General features: G+C 34.0%; 1 protein-coding gene across 1 annotated transcript; it reads left to right on the top strand.

Moving 5' to 3' along the window:
* The first annotated feature begins 687 nt into the window (after window positions 1–687).
* LOC129289362 (uncharacterized) lies at window positions 688–12,633 on the top strand. Its single transcript, XM_054926121.1, is given in 17 exon segments — window positions 688–1,862; window positions 1,959–2,141; window positions 2,260–2,359; window positions 2,461–2,491; window positions 3,391–3,439; window positions 4,275–4,291; window positions 4,294–4,398; window positions 4,458–4,516; window positions 4,793–4,851; window positions 6,979–8,014; window positions 8,017–9,036; window positions 9,154–9,511; window positions 9,514–10,323; window positions 10,326–10,508; window positions 11,260–11,279; window positions 11,282–11,345; window positions 11,869–12,633. Coding segments are annotated over 17 exon segments (4,224 nt in total). The 5' UTR covers window positions 688–1,797; the 3' UTR covers window positions 11,934–12,633.
* Window positions 12,634–20,072: the final 7,439 nt, after the last annotated feature.

The following is a 20,072-nucleotide window of genomic DNA, read 5'->3' as shown; positions in this document are numbered from 1 at the left end:
TATTGCTGGAAGAGAAATTGAGGGAGTGTATAAAATAAAAGGGTATATATAAGATTCATGTTTTAAACAAGCGATTAAAAATTCAAATCCTAAATATATATATATATATATATTTAGTTGAGAGAAATTTACCGATCGTGTACAGCGGAGAGACAATTTCTAATACTAATGCAACCCACTTCTTGTGCTTAAAAAAAGGGATAATATCAATGAATAACCTTAGAAATGATTTAATATTCAATTAAAATTTTTAATAAGTAAACATTAACAATTAACAAGTAAAATTTAAGTTTTAATAAATATTCGACCTGTCTAAATTTTTGTCAAATATCAAATTATTTCAGAGATTTTTTATCGATATTCTCTTTTAAGAAAAGAGTGTATATAAAATTTATTTCATTTAGTTATTCACATGATCCCTTCGTTCAATATTTAAGATATTTGTTTAAAGTATCATGTTAAAAAAATTAACGGAAGTTATGGCATGAAATTGATTTTTATGTTTGATCATGACGAAATTAGAAATGAAATTTGATTGACGGCAAACCAAATAAGGCCGAATGAACTGATCGAAGATGATTCAATTTAACCGCCACCACAAGAAGCCAACATAATTCAGATGAAAACATACGTAAAAACATAGCCCGATAGTAATACTTCAGTCAGCTTTAGAAAATGCCGCTGACAACCCCATAACGGCATCGGAAAATAAGAAAAGTCCATAACTGTAAATCCACTTCTTCCATTCACACACTCGCTGTCCTTCAACCCTGTTAGCATTTATAGTGATTAACATTAAACAAATTGCTAATGCAATAGTAATTTAGTGTCTGAAATCTGAATCACTGCTCTCTTTCTCTCTCTGCCTCCCAATGTAGAGGGAGAGAAATTAGAAAGTGATTTGAAGGAGTTAAGCGAAAGCCATCTTGTCATTGTTGGGTTCTCGTGGCACTAAAAAAATTGATAAAAGAGCACATTCCGTGGAGACAAAAGAAGTAAAAGAAGGGATATAAAAAGACGAGGGGGCGAATTGTTGCTACTATTTTAAACTCGATGTCGGAGGATCGGATTACGTAATCGACGATCTCGGAGCTTGATTCTTGGGTTTGCATTGAATTCGGCGATCGTTCCTCATTTCTACTTGCAGTTTTTTTAATGTCATTGTTAGCAGGGTTTTTCCCTTTTTCCTTTTTTAAATTTTTGCTGCATGCATACTTGTTTGAGAACGTTTACGGAAATGTGTGCTTAAAGCTCTGTTTGCTCGTAAGTCTCTAGGTTCAGCTCAGTTCGAGGTGGATTTTTGGGTTTTAAGGGTGTTTGCTGGATATAAATTCATTCGCTTAGTTTTGTTAGATCAGATCTATTTTATCTAATTTCATTGTGGTGAAATTAGATTTCTGTATTGCTGCAAGAGCTTGAACTTTTGTTCACTTTTGTTTTTGAGCTGAGTTTGTAGGCTTTGACCTATGGGGAGTCTGTTGGCATTATAGAAGGTAGGATTTGTCTTATGGGCATCTTATAAATAATTAGTCTATTTAAATTTCATCTTGATTGAAAAATTAGATGTCTATCAAAAGCCAATTGGATATAACCTACCGAATTACCTTTTCATCTATTGAAACTGTTTTCGTTTTCCTCTCTTTAATGTTCATAGTCTTTGCGCAGAACCTACAATCTGACTTTGGGACTTCTCGAGTGGACCTTGATGATTTTGGTTGTCAACAATTGAAAATGATGGTGAAGAATGCATCGGGTTTTGTGAAAAGGCCAGAGAAGTGATAGTGATCACTTCAGTAAATGGAGATGAAGTCTGACATGCCTCTTGATTATGCTGTATTCCAGTTGTCTCCAAAGCGTTCAAGGTGTCAACAACCTTCCTTTGGTTTTCAAACAGTTTTGACTTGTAATATTAATTTTCGTAATTGCTCTTTTCTTATCTCTCTCGCTTTCATTGGCAGACATGAACTCTTTGTTTCAAGTAATGGAAACACTGAGAAACTAGCATCAGGCTTGGTGAAGTCATTTACAACTCATTTAAAAGTTGCTGAAGAGCAAATTGCACTAGCAGTCCAGTCAATCAGGCTAGAGATTGAGAGACATAAAAATGCTGAGACGTCGTTCACAAAAGCAACGCTTGAAAGGTCAAAACAAGGAAATGGAAGAAATTGCTTCTTCGTTGAGTTTTCTGCCTTTGTATGTATGCAGCGAACTTTCTGGTTCTTTCTGACCTGAACAGCCTTTGCCTTTTGGTGCTTCTAGATTTATCCGGTTTGTTAGTAAACCAGAGGTTTTGGAAATGGCCTTAACCTTTGATGCAGAGATGTCCCAGTTAGAAGCAGCACGGAGAATATATTCTCAGGTAATAATAAAAGCTATTGATCAATCATGGAAGCTTAGTTTAAAGAAATTGAAGAAATTAATCATTTTATTTGCTTATTTGTTCTTCCTGGGTTATTTCAGGGGCCAGGATATCAGCGCTTGGGTGCAGATGGTATGTGTACTATTTAATTTAAGTGGACTAGAGATATTTAAAATCTTCCATGCTCTTTTGGCTGTGGAAGTTGTTCTATTATTTCATGGCCACTATGGTTCTGTCTTATCAATGTGTGTTATTCTCTTTTAGTATTTTTTATTTTCTACTACTGTTCATCATACAACTTGCGTGAGTTGCTGAGGTAAATTGGCCAGAGAGTGGGGGTGGAGAGTGAGATTGCAAATTGTGATCGTTGTCAAGAGAAGTGAAGGCCTGAAGGGGTTAGTCTTGAACAAAAAATGTGTATGCATTCTTGAATCTTGATTAATCCTTCGTATATAGCATGTTGAGGGGAACCTGTATAAGTTGCAAAAATGCATAAACACAGATAGATATGCCAAAAATAAAGCGAAAGGAAGGTAATATAAGTTGCAATAATGACATGATAAATATAGAATGTCAATTATACCTCTGATTTTGATGAGCTCCCTTAAAATTATGTCACCTTATGCATGTGATTAATAAGGAGTTTTAGTCAACTACGCATTCGCTGTTAAAATGATGAAGACTGAGCTGTTAAGTTTTGAATTTATAGATTCTGTGGAAGAAGAAGGATATCGGCATTCTTATTTCTTTTCCTCTTACAACCTGACTAAAACAATGTTACTGATACCTTAGTGCTTTGAGCCCTTAGATTTTATTGGGTGCTGTATGTGTGTGATGTTTGTTGAACTATTATGTTACATATTGACCTTGAGGAGGTGGTTTGACACAAATTATGGCTCTACAGAGCCTTTGAAAGTCTTTTATCGAAATTCTTTTAAATTTATGGCAAAAATAAAAGACTTTCTTTTAATTGAGTGGCCTCACGTGACTGAAATTGATATACTGACCTTAGTTTGGTCAATTTGCCTCAGGTGAGGATGGAACAGGAACTACTGCAGCAGCAGCAGCAGATGCAACCAAGTATTTTTTTTCCTTTGTCTTTTCTGTTTTCTGGGTCTATTACAACTTACAAGTTCCCTCATCATATATTCTCTTCAGTGGTGGGGCCGCTATATTGCCAATTGAGAAACAAATTTTCGCTTAAAAATTTAATGTGAGTCTTGCTTCCCCTCCCGCTTTCATTGAGTCATCTGGGCATAGAACTCTGTCTGGGCCTCCAGGATACTGTCTGGGCCTCCAGGATGGAGTGGAACAGAGAGCTTTAATGTTGACTGAGTGAACTGTCAGAGCTAAGGTGAAAGGAATGACCTATTGATTTTGATCGGTTTGATACATGTTCATACAGATAATGAGTTCAATGATTGGATTCAATAAGAGGCAAATTCATTAGAGGCTGTGAGAGTTCATTTCAACCTTCCATTTGTAACTCACAAGAATTTATATAATGGTGTATTTCAGTTTTCAGTTTGTACAATTTGGAGCGTCTGTTTAATTTCAAATGAATGGCCATGTTAGACTCTCACTACCTCTCATTGAATCTGCCTATTATTGAATCCAAACTCACGAGTTAGTTATAGGATGTGGAGATTTTATTTTATTGGATTGCTAGTAAAAATTTCCAATTCCAAACATTTAGGATCCACTTCCCAGCTTCTAAGCAGGTGGAGCTGCTAGTAAAGTGATGCCTATATGAGAAATTTGATGGAAATGGGAAAAAGTAAGGGGGGAAAAAAGAAAAGGAGGTAATATGGGGGAGGAGAAGAAATTATTATGCTAAGGCTGAGTTGGTTTTTTGTCTATTCCTTCTTTTGTTGATTTTTTTTATCTAATTTTTCCCTCTTTACCCCTTATGAAGGAAGGAACTTCTTAGGGCAATGTTCGACTTTCCACAGTTAGGCAAGACTTGACCTCAGCATGTGCTCGAGCTGGTTTTAATCCTGATTCTATCTCTGAACTACAGCAGTTTGCAGATAAATTTGGTACTCGTCGCTTGTAGTGAGAACTCTGAAATCTTATTTTAAGATTTTAATGCTTTCAGATTTCGAACACATTTGCCCTGGAAATAACCAAATACAAACGATAGCACATTTGAATATGGTTTTGAGAGAAAATTATGCCTGTATGATGTTTAGTATAATCAGTTTGGAGTAATGTTTATTATAATCAGTGCTTTACTCTGCATTTTGAACCATACTTCAGCTGGTAGTGGTAATTGCCTAATCACTGTTCTTGGTCCTCGATTTTCTCATCGTTATTTCAATATGTCCTAGTCTTTTTTGATGGTTTTGACTTCTTGGGTCCATGTAGCTGTTCAATTTTTTACAGAATGCACAATTTTTATGGAAAATGATTATGCTATTTTTTGTTGCACAGTGTTTACTGGCTTATTTGTTGAAGAAGAAACTGTTTACTGAACTACTGATTGCATACAGGTTCCAGGCTTCTTTATCTTATTCATGAAAAGCTGACTGCTGAAATTACTCAAAATTAGGAAGCTACTCAGTCAAGTATACAAACCTGCCTTATCTTTTCTTTTCTTTCTTTGTTTTTTAAAGAAAGATGTCTGTTTTGAATGAATGAATAAGTGTTAAAATAGAAAGAGACATAAATGGAAAACCCTGACAATGTTGACCAAAGAAATTCTGATGATACGGGAAAATTTTCCACAGTTCCCTTTATATTGATCAACAACAAAGTCTCTTCCTGTGATGCCTGTCTTAAGCTTCTCATCCTTTACTTTATGATTTCAATATTAGCGAGGGCAGGGGCAATGCGTGGATAGTGATTCATGAAGACCTTTATCCAAAGGAAAAATTTTCCACTTTCAATTCTGTTTTTTTAATTTTTTTTAAATATTTTTTTTTTTTGTTCTTCCTCAAGCTTAATGATAATGATATGATCTGAGTTATGGTTTGGTTGTGGCTTCTATCGTTTCCTCCTTTCTTTGTTCGTTGGGTCGCCTATAGTAGGTTGTCTTCCTTGCCTATGTGAAAGTCAATATGCTTGTTATTTGAGGTAGGTCTGCACCTTGGCCCAAAAAAAAAAAAAGTGGTATGTCTGCACAACCGATGCGTTAGTTCGGCCATTGGGTTATCTGCAGGTTCGGCCGGGTTTGGCCCAACCTGAAATTGCTTTTAAAAAATATGGAAATAATTTTTTAATAAAAATAATTAAAATTAAAATTATTTAAAAGAATTAGAAGAAATGAAGATTTTATTGAGATATAAATTACACACACACACATATATGACTTATTTAGATTTCAGTTTGGTATAATTGATTATGAAAACAATTATTATATTATAGCTTAATCTGTTTGGATACTGAAATTATTTTAGCCGTACAAATTATTATAAAAGATATTGGTTTTTAAAATTAAATTATTGATAAAGTTATTTAATATTGTTAAATTTGTTAAATTTTATTTAAGAAGTAAAATATATTATTTAACGATAAAATTAAATATATAAGCAACCTTTTAGAGTTTATTTCAAAATGTGATTCTCGTTCAATAATAAATTATCAAATTATTTTACTGTTTAATAATTTTTTTAAAAATTAATTATTTTGGCTCAAATAATCGATTGTTATGCTATCCAAACGGGTTGATACACACACACACCCATTGAACCCTGCCTACAGTTTTATTGTTATCGCAGAACTTTGTGAGTTTGTGTAATTTTTTTAATGTTCTTCTTAGCCGCCCAATTTTGCATGGGATTATGCTGGTTAAGGAATTGTTTTTACCAAACCCCCCTCCAAAAAAAAAACATTTTTCTCATTTCAGGCGTTTATAATTTTGTTTTTGGGCAATCCGAACGCTGATAACTTCAAGTTTATAAAAGTGCACAAGTTTGATTCTTCATGTGATGCATGATAAAAGGCTAGAACTTCACAATATCATTATAAATATAATGAATGAAATGCAAGTGTCTCATGTATTGCATTGCACACTTCACAAAATGAGTCGTAATATCATATTGTGATTTCTTATTGCTTTATTTTTTTTTCATACTATAACTATCTATCTGAATATTGAGTATTGTTAGGTTTAAATAGAAGTAATTATTTTTAAAAGTATTTTTTCACTTGTACGGATTTGAATATGAAATCTCGGCTATGTCTCCTTCCATTAAAATAAATCGGTGATGTGTTGATTTTTTAAAGAAAAGAAACGAGAAGACCAGTCAATGGTTTGATTAAAAAAAATCAGAAAATGAAAAAGAAAATACGGAAGGAATAGTGGCAGTTAGAAGGTTCTCATCTCCTGTCAACTCTTTGTCAAGATTTATCTGTGTTAGTATGACTTTATTAACTTATTAATCATGGCCCATGAAAGTATTACTTCATTAATTTTCTGCAGGAATTGTAATTTATTTTTCTGTCCCGCAATCTGAACTGCGCATTTAAGAAACAAACGTTCTAAATATTATTTTTCTATTAAAGGGTGTGTTAAAAAAGTATGTTCCTCTTGTTATTTGTAAATTGTATTTTCATCATCTTTTTTTTTTTTATAAATAATTTTCATTTTTTTGTGTGCAGTGAAGCTTGCACTAATTTTTGTCACTGTACCAAAGAAGGCCGGATCTTACCGCCACTTGGGAGCCAGGTGGCGTTGACAGGGAGCTCCGATCATCTGTTGGTTCGGATATGTCCATTGACGACCCCACCGAACCTCAATCCGGGTCCTACAAATGTCATAGAGAGGCCCAACACCATGAGCACTCCACGTGGCAGCAGCCAAAGCAATTCGCCACTTTCGCTTCGCAGTGCAGTAACGTTTCCGAGAAAGACGAACAAGCCAACAAGGTTGAGGAGAAGAAGACAGACGAAGCGCCGATTGAATCATCATCGTTGTCTTCTTCGATTCCGACGACTCAGCCGGCGCGTCGCCTCAGCGTGCAGGACCGATTTAACCCCTTCGAGAACAAGCAGAAGGAGAATTCTTCCTCCAGTGGCAGTGGCGGTAAACCCATTGTCAGCAAATCCCTGGAGTTCCGGCGGCTTTTGCCTGATGCTTCTGTGGGCTCCACCGTTCTGGCAGCCGAGAAGTCCGTATTGCAGAGATGGAGTGGTGCCAGTGAGATGAGCATTGATGTGACTGGTGAAAGGAAGGATACAGAGAGCTCCTTGTGTACGCCATCTTCCGGTTCCTCTGTTTCGCGGGCCAAGTCTAATGCAGCGGCTTCTGTTGCGTCTGGAGGTAAGGAGCATAAAAACATTAGAGGGTGTTCATCCAATACTGACCTTGAGAGCGGCCCGCGTAAGTTTGTTGATATTGGGTTGAAAGATCATGCCGATTCCCATGCCCTTGCTGGCGTTCTTGTATCCAAAGAGGAAGCTAGTTCCAATGCGACTTTTGCGGGCAGAGCAGAGCGGGTTGTGAAAATTGATCAAAGGTCATCTCAGGAAACAACTGAAGTTTCTGCTTTTGGTGAAGAGAGGACAGGTGGATATAAAGATCGAGTGGATTCTGAGGCAAAATCGAATGGCTTTCTGATCCTGCTGAAGTTGTTGGTGCCAAGTACCTGGTTGCTTCTCAGATACCTGCCGGTGATGTCACCACCCCAGCGGAGGATATTACATCTGATGTCATAGTTTCGGGTAGAAGGGATGATCGTGTGATGAGGAAATGTACCGTTACTCAATCACATTCGAGGGGTTCGTACAGTCATGCTCGATCTTGCTCTGGACAGTTTGAAGGTAGTTTTGGACTAAAATTTAAGGAAGGTCCTTCTAGTCAGGTTGAGGTGGATCAAGCTGGAGAATACGAGGAAGTGATGATGAACTCTTCATTCTCTAGCAAGCAGCAAGTTAAGGCTGAGGATTCTGATATTGTAAAAAGGAGAAACCAAAAACCACATTCTAGTGGTTATGAACGCATTAGTAAGTCTGGAATTAAGAGGGATGACACTCAAGTTACTTGCGAAAACAGCAAGTTCAATCTTCCCAGTAAAGAACTTTTAGAGAGCCAAGGAAGTTTCCATGTGGCCTCAATTCGACCCACAGAGCAATTTCAGAGACCAAGGCAGTCCAAAGGAAATCGGGCTTTGAATGATGAGCTGAAAATGAAAGCAGATGAGCTTGAAAAGCTTTTTGCTGAGCACCAACAACGGGTTCCTGGAGACCAGTATGGTTCTGCACGGAGAATTGAGCCTACTGACACACGACAGTCTGTTAACGCGAAGGATAGAGGACCTGGAGCATTGGAATCAACTCCTAAACTGCCTTTCATAAATGCTATGCTTGAACCGTCTGGAAGTTGTAGTAATGTTGTAAATTTTGGTGGTAAAGCACCAGTGAACATGGTCGAAAACCACGATTATGGTGATGCTATAAGGCTAAATTTCTTAGATCTTAATTTTGGTGATAATTCCAGAGGAAAATTTTATGGAAGGTACATGCAGAAGAGGGATGCCAAACTGAGGGAAGAATGGAGTTCTAAAAGATTAGAGAAGGAAGCTAAAATGAAGGCCATGCAGGATAATCTCGATCGGAGTAGAGCTGAGATGAAGGCCAAGTTTATTAGGTCTATAGACAGAGAAGTTTCTGTATCAGCTGCTCAACGGCGTACTGAGAAACTTAGATCTTTCAATTTGAGTAAAAAGAAGGAGCAGGTATTCCTTACCTTTTCTGATGGTTTGTGGAGCAATAATTAAAAAAAGAAAGTTTTTCGGTATTTTAAACAGAGACACCAATTTTGGTTCTGATTTAAGGTTACCCTATTTTTACAGCAGCCAGTTCAACCCCTTCGGAATGAAGAGGATGAAGATATTTCTGAACTTTCTGAAGAAAAAATTTATGGACCGTATAGACTTTTTAGTGAATCACCTTTTGAGGATTGTGCTTCGAGGCAAAACGGAAAAATTTTGCCTTACAGAAATGTTTGTACATCCACAGCTCACTCAGCTACAGTATCTAAAGTTTCCAATTCTTCTGGAAGGCGAAGAGACAATCATCTTGCTCAGTCTGTTCCAAACTTCTCTGATTTGAAAAAAGAAACCACGAGGCCTTCTTCTGGAGTCAATAAAATAGCAAACCGCTCTCAGGTGAGAAACTATGCCCATAGTAGGAGCACCAATGAAGAGTGTCAGGTATCAAGGAAGAGAAGAAAAAGCAGTTCTGTTCTTTACAGAAAAGTTCAGCTGGTCCTGCACAGTTGAAGGATTTTTCCTCTTTTAACTCAGATGGAATTGTTCTGGAGCCCCTGAAATTTGATAGGGTGCAGACTGATCTTGGCCCTTATGATCATTCACCCAGGTCTTTCCTTAAAAAGGGTAATAACACATGCCCTGGTGTTGGAACTAATGCTGTGATGATGAAAGCTTCATTAGCATTCAAGACCCAGAATACTGGAGAACTTGATGAGCCCGTGCTTGAGGGGGAAGATTCAGTGGACATGGCCAGAGAGGAAGATGATGAAACTGAAACCATGGTTGTTGAAGATTGTGCTCATACAAGTAATGGAATGGTAAGACTGAACCTGGAATCTGCGAAATCTGGCAATTCTGGATCTGAGATTGGCGATTCTACAAGATCACTTGCTCAAGTAGATCCCATTACAGCAGCTGAAATGCCTACTGCTATACCTTCTGCCTTCAACAATATAGGATCACTGCAGGACTCACCAGTTGAAAGTCCTATCTCATGGAATTCGCACTCACGTCATTCTTTTGCTTACTCACATGAACCTTCTGATGTTGATGTTTCTGTGGGTTCTCCAATTGGAAGTCCTTCATCGTGGAATTCTAGCTCAATTATCTCAGGTGAGAATGATACTGCTCGGATGAGGAGAAAATGGGAAAGTGCTCAGGGACCTATTCTTGTTGGTAATTCATCTTATATTCAATCCCGAAATGATGTCACAAATGGGTTCAAACGACTATTAAAGTTTGGGAGGAAAATCCTGGGCCAGAGAGTTTGGTTGATTGGGTCTCTGCCACAACTTCTGAAGGCGACGATTACACAGAAGATGTCCAAGAGCCTGCTAGCGGGTTATCAGAAGACCTGAGAAAATCAAGAACGGGATTCTCTCACGGCCATCCTTCAAAAGACAGTTTCAATGAAAACGAGCTGTTCAGTGAAAAGGGTAAGTCATGCTTTCTCAAATTTTATTGTTACTGTAGAACATGCTTGCTTCATAGAGATTAAATTTTGATCCATATTTCATTTTTCTACATAAATGTTACAAAAGGACATATTTGCTTCATATTTTATATTTCAAAAAATAATAATCATATGAGTTTCATAATGTACTGGTAACTTCCGTTGAAATCTTTCTACTGGGGAGTGGATGTTTTTCTAACTCTTTACGTCAGTTGTTGCACGTTCAGATAAAGGAATCTTTATTTTACATGGATAAATGTGTGAGTGAAGAGGGAACAATCTGATGTGGCATTTATAGTCTCTAGTAATGTAAAGGAATTAAAATCTGACTGCTCTCAAGCTCATTTTCATATGTGGCGCTTTCCTTGATGATATATGACTGAAGAGGGTTTGAATGTGAAGAATAAAGACCATCTTACTTTTGTGTCATATTTGTTATGCATTGGTATAAAGAATTTCTGTTGTTAACCAATTCAAATGTAAAATGCTATATATGATCAATATCCTACCTTTTTATGTGTGGTTCTGTTCTAAAGTCTGTTAGTTTCATTTTCATTATTTCGTAAATCAAATATGGAAATAAGATTGTATTGCTTTTGGCTAGATTTTTTTGCACTTGTATTCATGCAAATCAATTCAATTTTCTTTTTTCTTTTTCCTTTTCTTTTTTTGATTGAATGAAAGTATTTGCTTTAAGCTATCTAGTTGACAACCTTGTTTCTCAATTCTTGCAGTCCAATCCATGCAAAGTTCTACTACCCTCCTCCTCCTGCTCATTTTAAACTGAGAGATGATTATATATCAGGAAGTTCATTAAAAGGTGATGCATGGTATAACCTAATCTTTTTCTTGGTCACTACTGTCATCCATTTTTCGCATCTTTTTGAGTGTTTGGCTGATGAAGTCATTGTTTTATCATCCTGTGACGACCGCACAATGTATTTCTTCTTGTTGGTGATTCATACGCGAGGAAAAGTTGCGTGAATTTGTATTGTTGTTCCCTATCTTGCTTGAAACTTTAAGATGGTACAGGCAGTCGCTGGTCATTGTCAGTTGTATGTCGTATAGAGTATTAATTTAATGAAGGGAAAATAGATGTCGTATTGCCATGTTATCTTTAATTTCACAATATATGCCTTCATTGGCAATACGTTTTGTGAATCCAAGAGTGAATTCCAAAGTTCACATGGCAGTTCACTGTTATCTGCGAAATTTTAAGGTGTCAATATCTCGTCAAATGTCATTGTCTGTTTTGTGTTGCGTATGCCGCTTTGTCATGTTATCGTTAATGATCATTGGTATTTTTTGCGACGCCAGAGTAACATAGATTTCAATTTCTGCAGCTCCCCGATCATTTTTCTCTTTCTCATCTTTTCGAAGCAAGGGAAGTGACACTAAGCCAAGATGAAAAGTCACAGTGGGCCAGCCAGCCAAGTAATTTGGATTATCTCCAGTGATAGGGTGTAGAAGACGCTATTGAATATGTGATACGAAGATTGGAGGTATCTATATGATGAGTTCATGTATATTCTCTCGAATTCACTAGTTTTTCCATGAGATTTAGTTAGTGGCTTATAGTTATGTTATTCTGCATGTTATTTTCAATGAAGAGTCGCCTATTGGCGCAGTGTCATTGAAATTGTGGCAGTGCAAAGGCATTCTTAATTTCTCATACCATTTTTACAGTTTGCCAGTTCTGTCTTCTATGCGATGTACATAAGTTGAATTCTTGTTCGAATGATAGGATCAACATGATCAGAGCTAAGAAGAGTATGTATTAGCTTGCAAAAATTCGTTCCCTCATTCTGTGTCACCCACAAAGAAAGAGTGTGCAGAACTATTGGCCTCATCCAATCCTTTACGGCGCTTGTTGTGACTATTCATTGGTGAGGGAAGCCCCATGCTCGAACAGTCTGTGCTCCCATGCTTTTTTGGTGGAATCCGTTTGGATGATACAAGTTAATTATAATTAAACATGTAAATGTATTGGATAGAAATTTCATATCTTTTTCCCTCATTGGTGGAATCTCCCTGAATTTTATAGAGAGAATAATAGTTAGGTTCCAGAATTCAAAATATTGAATTAATAATAGTTAAGTTTTCAACAACATTTTTTGCAAAATAATTATAAATATTAATTCAAATAATTGTAAATAAAATTTTTTGTTTCAATATAAGGTTACGTTTGATATTTAAATACTTATTTACAATTAAAACTTTTGATTTGTAACCATCTGGATTGATATTTTTAACTAATTTTTTTAAAAAATTTGTTGAGAACTTAACCGTTATTAAATTAGAGTTTTGAGTCTTAATTGTCATTTTTATTTTATATATTATATTGATGATTTTGTTACATGTGAACTTTTTCTTATACAAGATCAGTCGGTAGTAATGACTAATTTTCTTATTGTGGAGTTTTCCATAAAAGGACAAACAGCTGGTCACGAAATGTACATTGTATAAAATTGTTTGACATGTTTATATCTATTTATTATTAGAATTGAGTTGTCAAGTCTATGTAAGTGATCTTACTATTTAGTTACTCTCTATTCTTGGTATGTGATTGTTGAAGTAACTATCCGTTATGCTTCTAATTAAATTATTATGACTTCCTTGGATATCCACATTGATTAACTCCAAATATTATCAATTTTATATATATATATATATATATAGTCTAATCTCACTGAAATTTTTATTTTTAATATATGCCACTTTTTCAATTTAGTACTTAATAGAATTATTTTCTTACTGCAATCCTTCACATGTAGATTTTTTTTTAATTTGGTCTGTTACGCATAAAACATTTTATAATTAGGAGTAATCACAATTATTAATTTCATTTATTATTGATTGGTATAAAAAATATCTATGAGTTATAATAATTTTATTTACGAGAGATCAAATCGAACAATATATATTTGCGTGGAACTAATTAGAAAGATCGTATTATTTTATTGGAGATTTAAATTAAGAAACAATTAAATCCTGAGATATTAAATTGATAAGGCAACTTTTTTAAGAAAATAAATTTTAAAAAAAAAATCTCCACTTTTCAGATACTAAAAAGGGGAATTACAAGGGAAATTTATGCACATCTCTCATCTCTCACCTGGCTCTAGAAATGGGCGATATGGGGGCAAAAGAATTAACAAGGAACAATGTCATCATTTGTTTATATACATTCAGAAGCCGCTCTTCGATGCACACAAACCTCTTACCGTTCGATCTCTCCTAGGAATGAGATTATGCTTTCCAATGAACAATGAAGATAGACGCTTTGTCCCCTTATAATTTCTCGGATCAAATAAGCAGATGCCCACCCCTTTCTTTAATAATATAAGATCCCATTCCCATTGTCGCCATTCTCACCTGCAACTTTCAACCTAAATCCACCATCAAAACATATCATCCCTTTGTAATAAGCACGAATGGTGTACTTAAACTTAAATTTCTTTATTTTATTCCGTGATTGTTGTTGGAGAAAAGTCCCTTGATCCTTAATGGGGAAACAAAAAGTCAGTTGAATCAAAATTTTGAGACGGTAAGACACTTTTTTTTTTTTTTTACTTGAGGCCTTATGTTAATTTAGAGGTTTATAATCTATGAGTAATAAAATAAACGTTTTATGAGTTATTTTTTCTAAAGATGTTTGTGTATTTATGATGTAAAACGGGAAAAGGGAGAGGGGAATGAGATAAAGAGAAAGGAGGAGGAAGAGAGAGAATGAGGGGGGTCGAAACTCTCGAAAATTCTTGTTTAATAATATTCAAGAGCTAAAAACAAATGAAAAACCTAACTCTATTTATAAAAATTTAAAAATAATAAAATATTGATAACTTAAATTCAAATCTCATCCTAAATCTAAATTAAATATTAAAGATATTGATATCTAATATAACAATAAAATAAATAATCAAAGTTAATCTAATGGATCAATATCTTTATTTAAATACCCCTATTAGATAATCATAGTATCCTAAATTAAACCTAATTATATTTTATCCCATATTACACCATTTCTCCCTCGCTTGAAAAACTTGGCTCCTAACGAGTTAAAATTAAGGCACAAATTCGGGAAGGGAAGGATGGGATAAATTTTAACAAAGTGCTCGCATATAGAAACCCTTTCCAACAGGTGAGATATTGAAAAAGCAAGCTTTGGTAAGAGCGAGCAACTTGATATAGGCAAGTATTGAAAATTCTTTCCAATAAGTTAGGTAGTAAAAGAACAAACTCTGACAAGAGTAAATAGTTTGACCATGCAAAATCTTTAAAAAACTTTTCCAATAGGCAGAGTATTGTGGATTTGACCATTAAGCAATGGAGTGACCTTGGGAGATACAGCCTACGGATAAGGAATAGTTATAGCTTGATGAAATTGATCCTTGCTATGAGCAATTTGAGAAGGAGCTACTTGTACTGATATATAGTGGACAACTTGATTATTGTTTAGAGAATCTTTTATTGGTAATGAAGGAGCTTCTTCTATTGTTAGTTCGCTTGTTGCTTGTTCTTCTATTTGTTTCCTCAATTGATCAATCATCCTCTTAATCTCATATGTTGTCTTATTAGTTTCACTACAATGTCTCTTAAGCTTGTCAAAATAACAATTTTTTCTTGCTGAAGGTGATCTAGTTTAACTATAATTTGATCCATATCCTCCTGAAAGTTAGCACATTCATAATGGCAATGGGTACCATCCTCGTATTGATGAACATAATCATGTTGATGGCTATTAAGATGCTTATATTGTTGTCGCTCAATGTGCTCATGTCAATATTGGTCTTCATACTCATATCGCTTATAATTAGCATACTCCAATTAGATATAGCGATGCTTATAATTGTCACAATAAGTATGCTTATACTGTTGATGACTTGTGTACTCATATGGTTGCTCTTCATAGTTATACCAATAGCTATCTTGCTAATAAGTATCTTGCAATGGATAAGCATACCGTTGTTGATATTCATTACATGTGTACCGTTGAACATAATCCTTTCATTGTTGAGCATATCGTGGTAGATCAGCATATTCATACCGATAATCTAAATGTGTGTATATGTTGTAGCTCATATTGGTAAGTAAGCATCATAACAAACTTTTTTTTTCTTTTCTTCTTTCTTTTTCCTTGTCTTTTTTTTTTTCCTTTTTTTTTAGAATACAAAACTTCATATCAATAACAATGAAAAATTGCTTAAAATATCACAAACTTATGAAGAAATTGCAAACCTTCAAGATCTAACAGTGAGCAAACTTGTGAAAGATGATAAAGGCACTCCAATCGGCAGCAAGCAGCGTTGAATAGTAAGTTTGTTATACCTTATTTAAACCTCCAAATTTTAATAGAAAAGTTGTACTTTCCAAGTGAGATTGGCAACAAAAGTGTGATAGGAACCTAGCTCTGGTACCAAATTGTGTAATATGGGATAAAATATAATTAGGTTTAATTTAGGATACTATGATTATCTAATAGGGGTATTTAAATAAAAATATTGATCCATTAAATTAACTTTAATTATTTATTTTATTGTTATCTTATATATCAGTATCTTTAATATTTGATTTAGATTTGGGATTTGGGATTTGAGATTTGAATTTAAATTATTAATATTTTATTATTTTTAGATTTCTATAAATAGAGTTAGGTTTTTCATTTGTATTTAACTTTTAAATATTATTGAACAAGAGTTTTTGAGATTTTTAAAATTACTGCTACAAAAAAAATATAAATGATGGTTTTTTTTACTTATAACCATCATTTATTTAGGAGGACTTTAAATGACCCTATCATTTAAAGTCCCCCTAAATAAATGATGGTTATTTACCTGTCATTTATTTCTTTATATAAATTACGGTTAAATAACCTATCATTTAAAATATATTTTTCCGCATCTTTTGTAAGAATAAATGATGAATGTTTAAAATACCTGTCATTTATTCTCATCATAAATAACGAGCAAATTTTTAACTGTCATTTATTGTAACCAGACAATAAATGACGAGTAAATATTTATCCGTCATATATTTTTTGGTTACAATAAATAATGGGCAAATATTTGCCCGTCATACATTCTATGGTTTTTTTAAATAGCAATATGTTATTTATAGCAACCTCCCTGTAACAACTATACAAATAATAATCAAATAGCAATTCTAACATTTTTATACATGAATATCAATTGAAATTGAATTATAATCAATAAAAAATGAAATAAAAACTAATCTCTTATTCTAATCTATCAAGTAATCAATGTATAGAATTTTTTAAAGGAAGCAATTTACCAACTAATATCAAATAATGAGTGAAAACTAGTAAAACTATAAACACTAATCCTACTTGTGCTAAATCTATTGATTTTCATCTTTGTGCAATGACCACACTTGAAATATGTACTGGCACCACTCTTCAATTACCTCATTTATTTGTGCATGCCCAAATTCTTCAATGTAGGAATCCTCATAGTACTGTAAAACATAAATTATCCACCATAAATTTATTTTAATAAATTAAATTCCTTAACAATTATAAAGTGAAAATTAATTGTTGGCATACCATCGTAAGAATTGTGCTCTCATTATGGATAATGATATCTTTCATGAACCTCATAACACAAAAGTCACAATCTAAGCTATTTTTCATTTTGTCTCGATCACTATAAATTAAAGAACCAATGAGTACATATTAATGCATTAAAAAATTATGAATATTTAAATTAAAAAATGATATTAATTACCATTATTATATTCCAAGTGTAGGCTGTATCAAAATTTGTAAATGACCTTGAAATTATTTGTTTAGTTTTGTGCAGTACAACACAATTGCCCTAATAAAAAAAAAAAAAAATATGTCAATATAGAAATAAACAAATAAATATATAAAATACTTATTTTTTGCACTTACGTATTAATCAACTGCAATAAAATTTGTCTATTCTTTGATTTTCCACCAAGAGAATCAAGATAATATATTCTTAGAGTGCTACCATATGGTTTAGTGGCAATCAAAATCTAATAGTCCCTAATAACATTAACAAGTGTTATAAAATTATAATTAATTGACTAAATTAATCTTAACAAATTCATTAATATAAGTAAGAAGTAGGTTACCCTTGGTAATATGGTATTAAGAATAATGTCCCCTTTTGAGCCCTTGCTTTAAAATTTTTACTTAATTGCTTGGATTGATCTAAAATCTTGTCCTTTTTAATTAAAGCATGTGCACTAACCTCATGTGGACTAACAAAAATGAATATCGTTTGTAGGCCGAAAGGGATAATAAATTTTTCATGCAAGCACCTACCATTAATATATTAAATGGATTAGTATATATTTAAAATACTAACCATTCATATATGAAAGATAATTTACTGCATATAAAAGCTGAGAACAGTGAGGCTGGTTATCTCATGTTGTAGCACTTCATCTATAATATCGAGCGAAGGCATATCATATCGTGGTGCACCGTATATTCCTACCTCAAATGGGATTTGCAAGATCGGAGGATTAGACTTATGAATCATTGCATACGCCTGAAGTAAATTTCGATGATAGCTTGATAAATTGAGGCTCTTATTCAAGTATTGCTACATGCAAGACAATTTTTAAGGAAAGCCTAGATCGAGGCACAGTCTTTTTCTTGGATTGTGTATCTTTGTTAGCTTTTTTAGACTTGGCATCTTAACATTGGTAGCTTGCCATCCAACAAAGCTACCCATCGCCTCTCCTATAATCCCTGCATCTTTGGTAGAAATAGGTAATGGATAGTTGAGATCTTTAGGCGCATTAATAGCAACTCATACATAGGATGTAGGGAGTGGCATATTATGTAATGTGTCTCCAGGCATATTGAACACTCAACCAATAACAACTACGTGACGATTCGGGCTATTTGCTAACCACTCACATATATTCTCACCCTATATTAATGAGTAATATACTATATTAATGCTATGGAAAATAAAAATAGTGAAACATAAGTAAAATAAATAAGTACTATTTTACCTCAGGGAGATTTTTAACGGGTTGCGTTACACTGAAACTACCTTTTCTGCTAGGACTAATATGAAACTCCCCCTCCGGCCTCTCCTTGTCCTTTAGTAAGGTATCAATCAATTCTCATTGCCTAGCTAGCTCTTCTTTCAGTGTGGCAATCTCAGCCTTCGCACCCACGTCTTCTGTTGACTTCATCTTTTTTTGTGTCCCAAATATTTGTTTTTTTTTGTGACACTGAAGCTGTAACCCCTAACCTGACCAGAGTGTTCAGAATTACCTAGTGTCTTGCCCAAGACATCACCATCATCAGATAGGCCACTTTTTTTTATCTCAGCCTGTGCAACATATAGTGAGAAAGTTAAATTTATTAATTGATTATAAGAAAAAATGACAATATTAAAATAATATACTTACACATTTGTTAGCAAGTTCTTGGACACATTCGTTAACAATATTTGTCTGGGCTTTTATGAAAAGTTTATGATGTGAAATAGAACTTGCTCCTGAACCCTCTCGCTTGATCTATGCATTTAAATAACGTTGAACATTAATAGTGCACATATCAATAAAATAAACTAAAATTATATGACTTAAATATTAACATATCATTTGCTGCTCAATTCCTGCATATCCTATGCGCCCTTTCTTGTAAGGGTATATATCTTTTTCATGCAACTCTTTCTTTTGGTTGCTCGATTCCTATGTAAAACACATAGAATCAGATCCAAAATATATATATTGATAATAAAAAAATATAGTTCTTACTTGGAATTGCCCCTCAAATAGTTGGGCAATAAATTCATCCTATTGTTCTTGTGAGACTAATGACCTTATTAATTCGGGAACTTCAGCACTAATGTTTTCGGCTGATTTTTTTGATGTATTTCATTCCAATGAAATATCAAAATGTCTGTATTGCTTTTCCAGCTTGTTGAATGACAAATTTCATTCAACTAGTATCAATTACGAACGCTGACTGTAAAATAAAGAAATTAATTAGATTTGTAGTCAAGTAATTAAAATTAATTATAATGATTATGAGTAAAGTATTTTACCTCTACTTGCTCCCAAATATAATTCTTTGTTACTAGACTAACATCGTTCTAACTCCTCATTGTAATGGGCGTATTTGCCTTTGTCACAACTCCTACATAGCTGATAAATTTATTTCTGTTAGTCTTGATAGGTTGACCTTTGTAATTTCATTCAAGTTCATATTTTTGTCCAGTAATCCTTTCCTATTCACCTCACTCATCAGTGTCAATCCCCTCATTATTTGATTTGCTTTTTCTTGAATTTGTTGGCCATTCATGTCAATGCTAGGATTAGTATTGCTAGATCTATTAGGATCAATACTTTTTTAAGAAGCCATTTACCTACAAAAATAAAGAAATAAATATGGAGAAGAAATGAATGATAAATTGATTAAAAAAGTAATTGACTTCTCTACATGTAAAAAAAATCAGCAGCATAACGTCATAAAAACAAGTATTTCCCAAGCTCAAACTCACTTTTTAAACCTAATATCTTATATCAATAAGCCAAA

Source organism: Prosopis cineraria, unplaced genomic scaffold (genome assembly GCF_029017545.1).
Source record: "Prosopis cineraria cultivar Desert tree isolate PC_DT_omini unplaced genomic scaffold, ASM2901754v1 PC12, whole genome shotgun sequence".
Taxonomy (NCBI): Eukaryota; Viridiplantae; Streptophyta; class Magnoliopsida; order Fabales; family Fabaceae; genus Prosopis; species Prosopis cineraria.
This window is presented reverse-complemented; position numbering and strand designations above follow the sequence as displayed.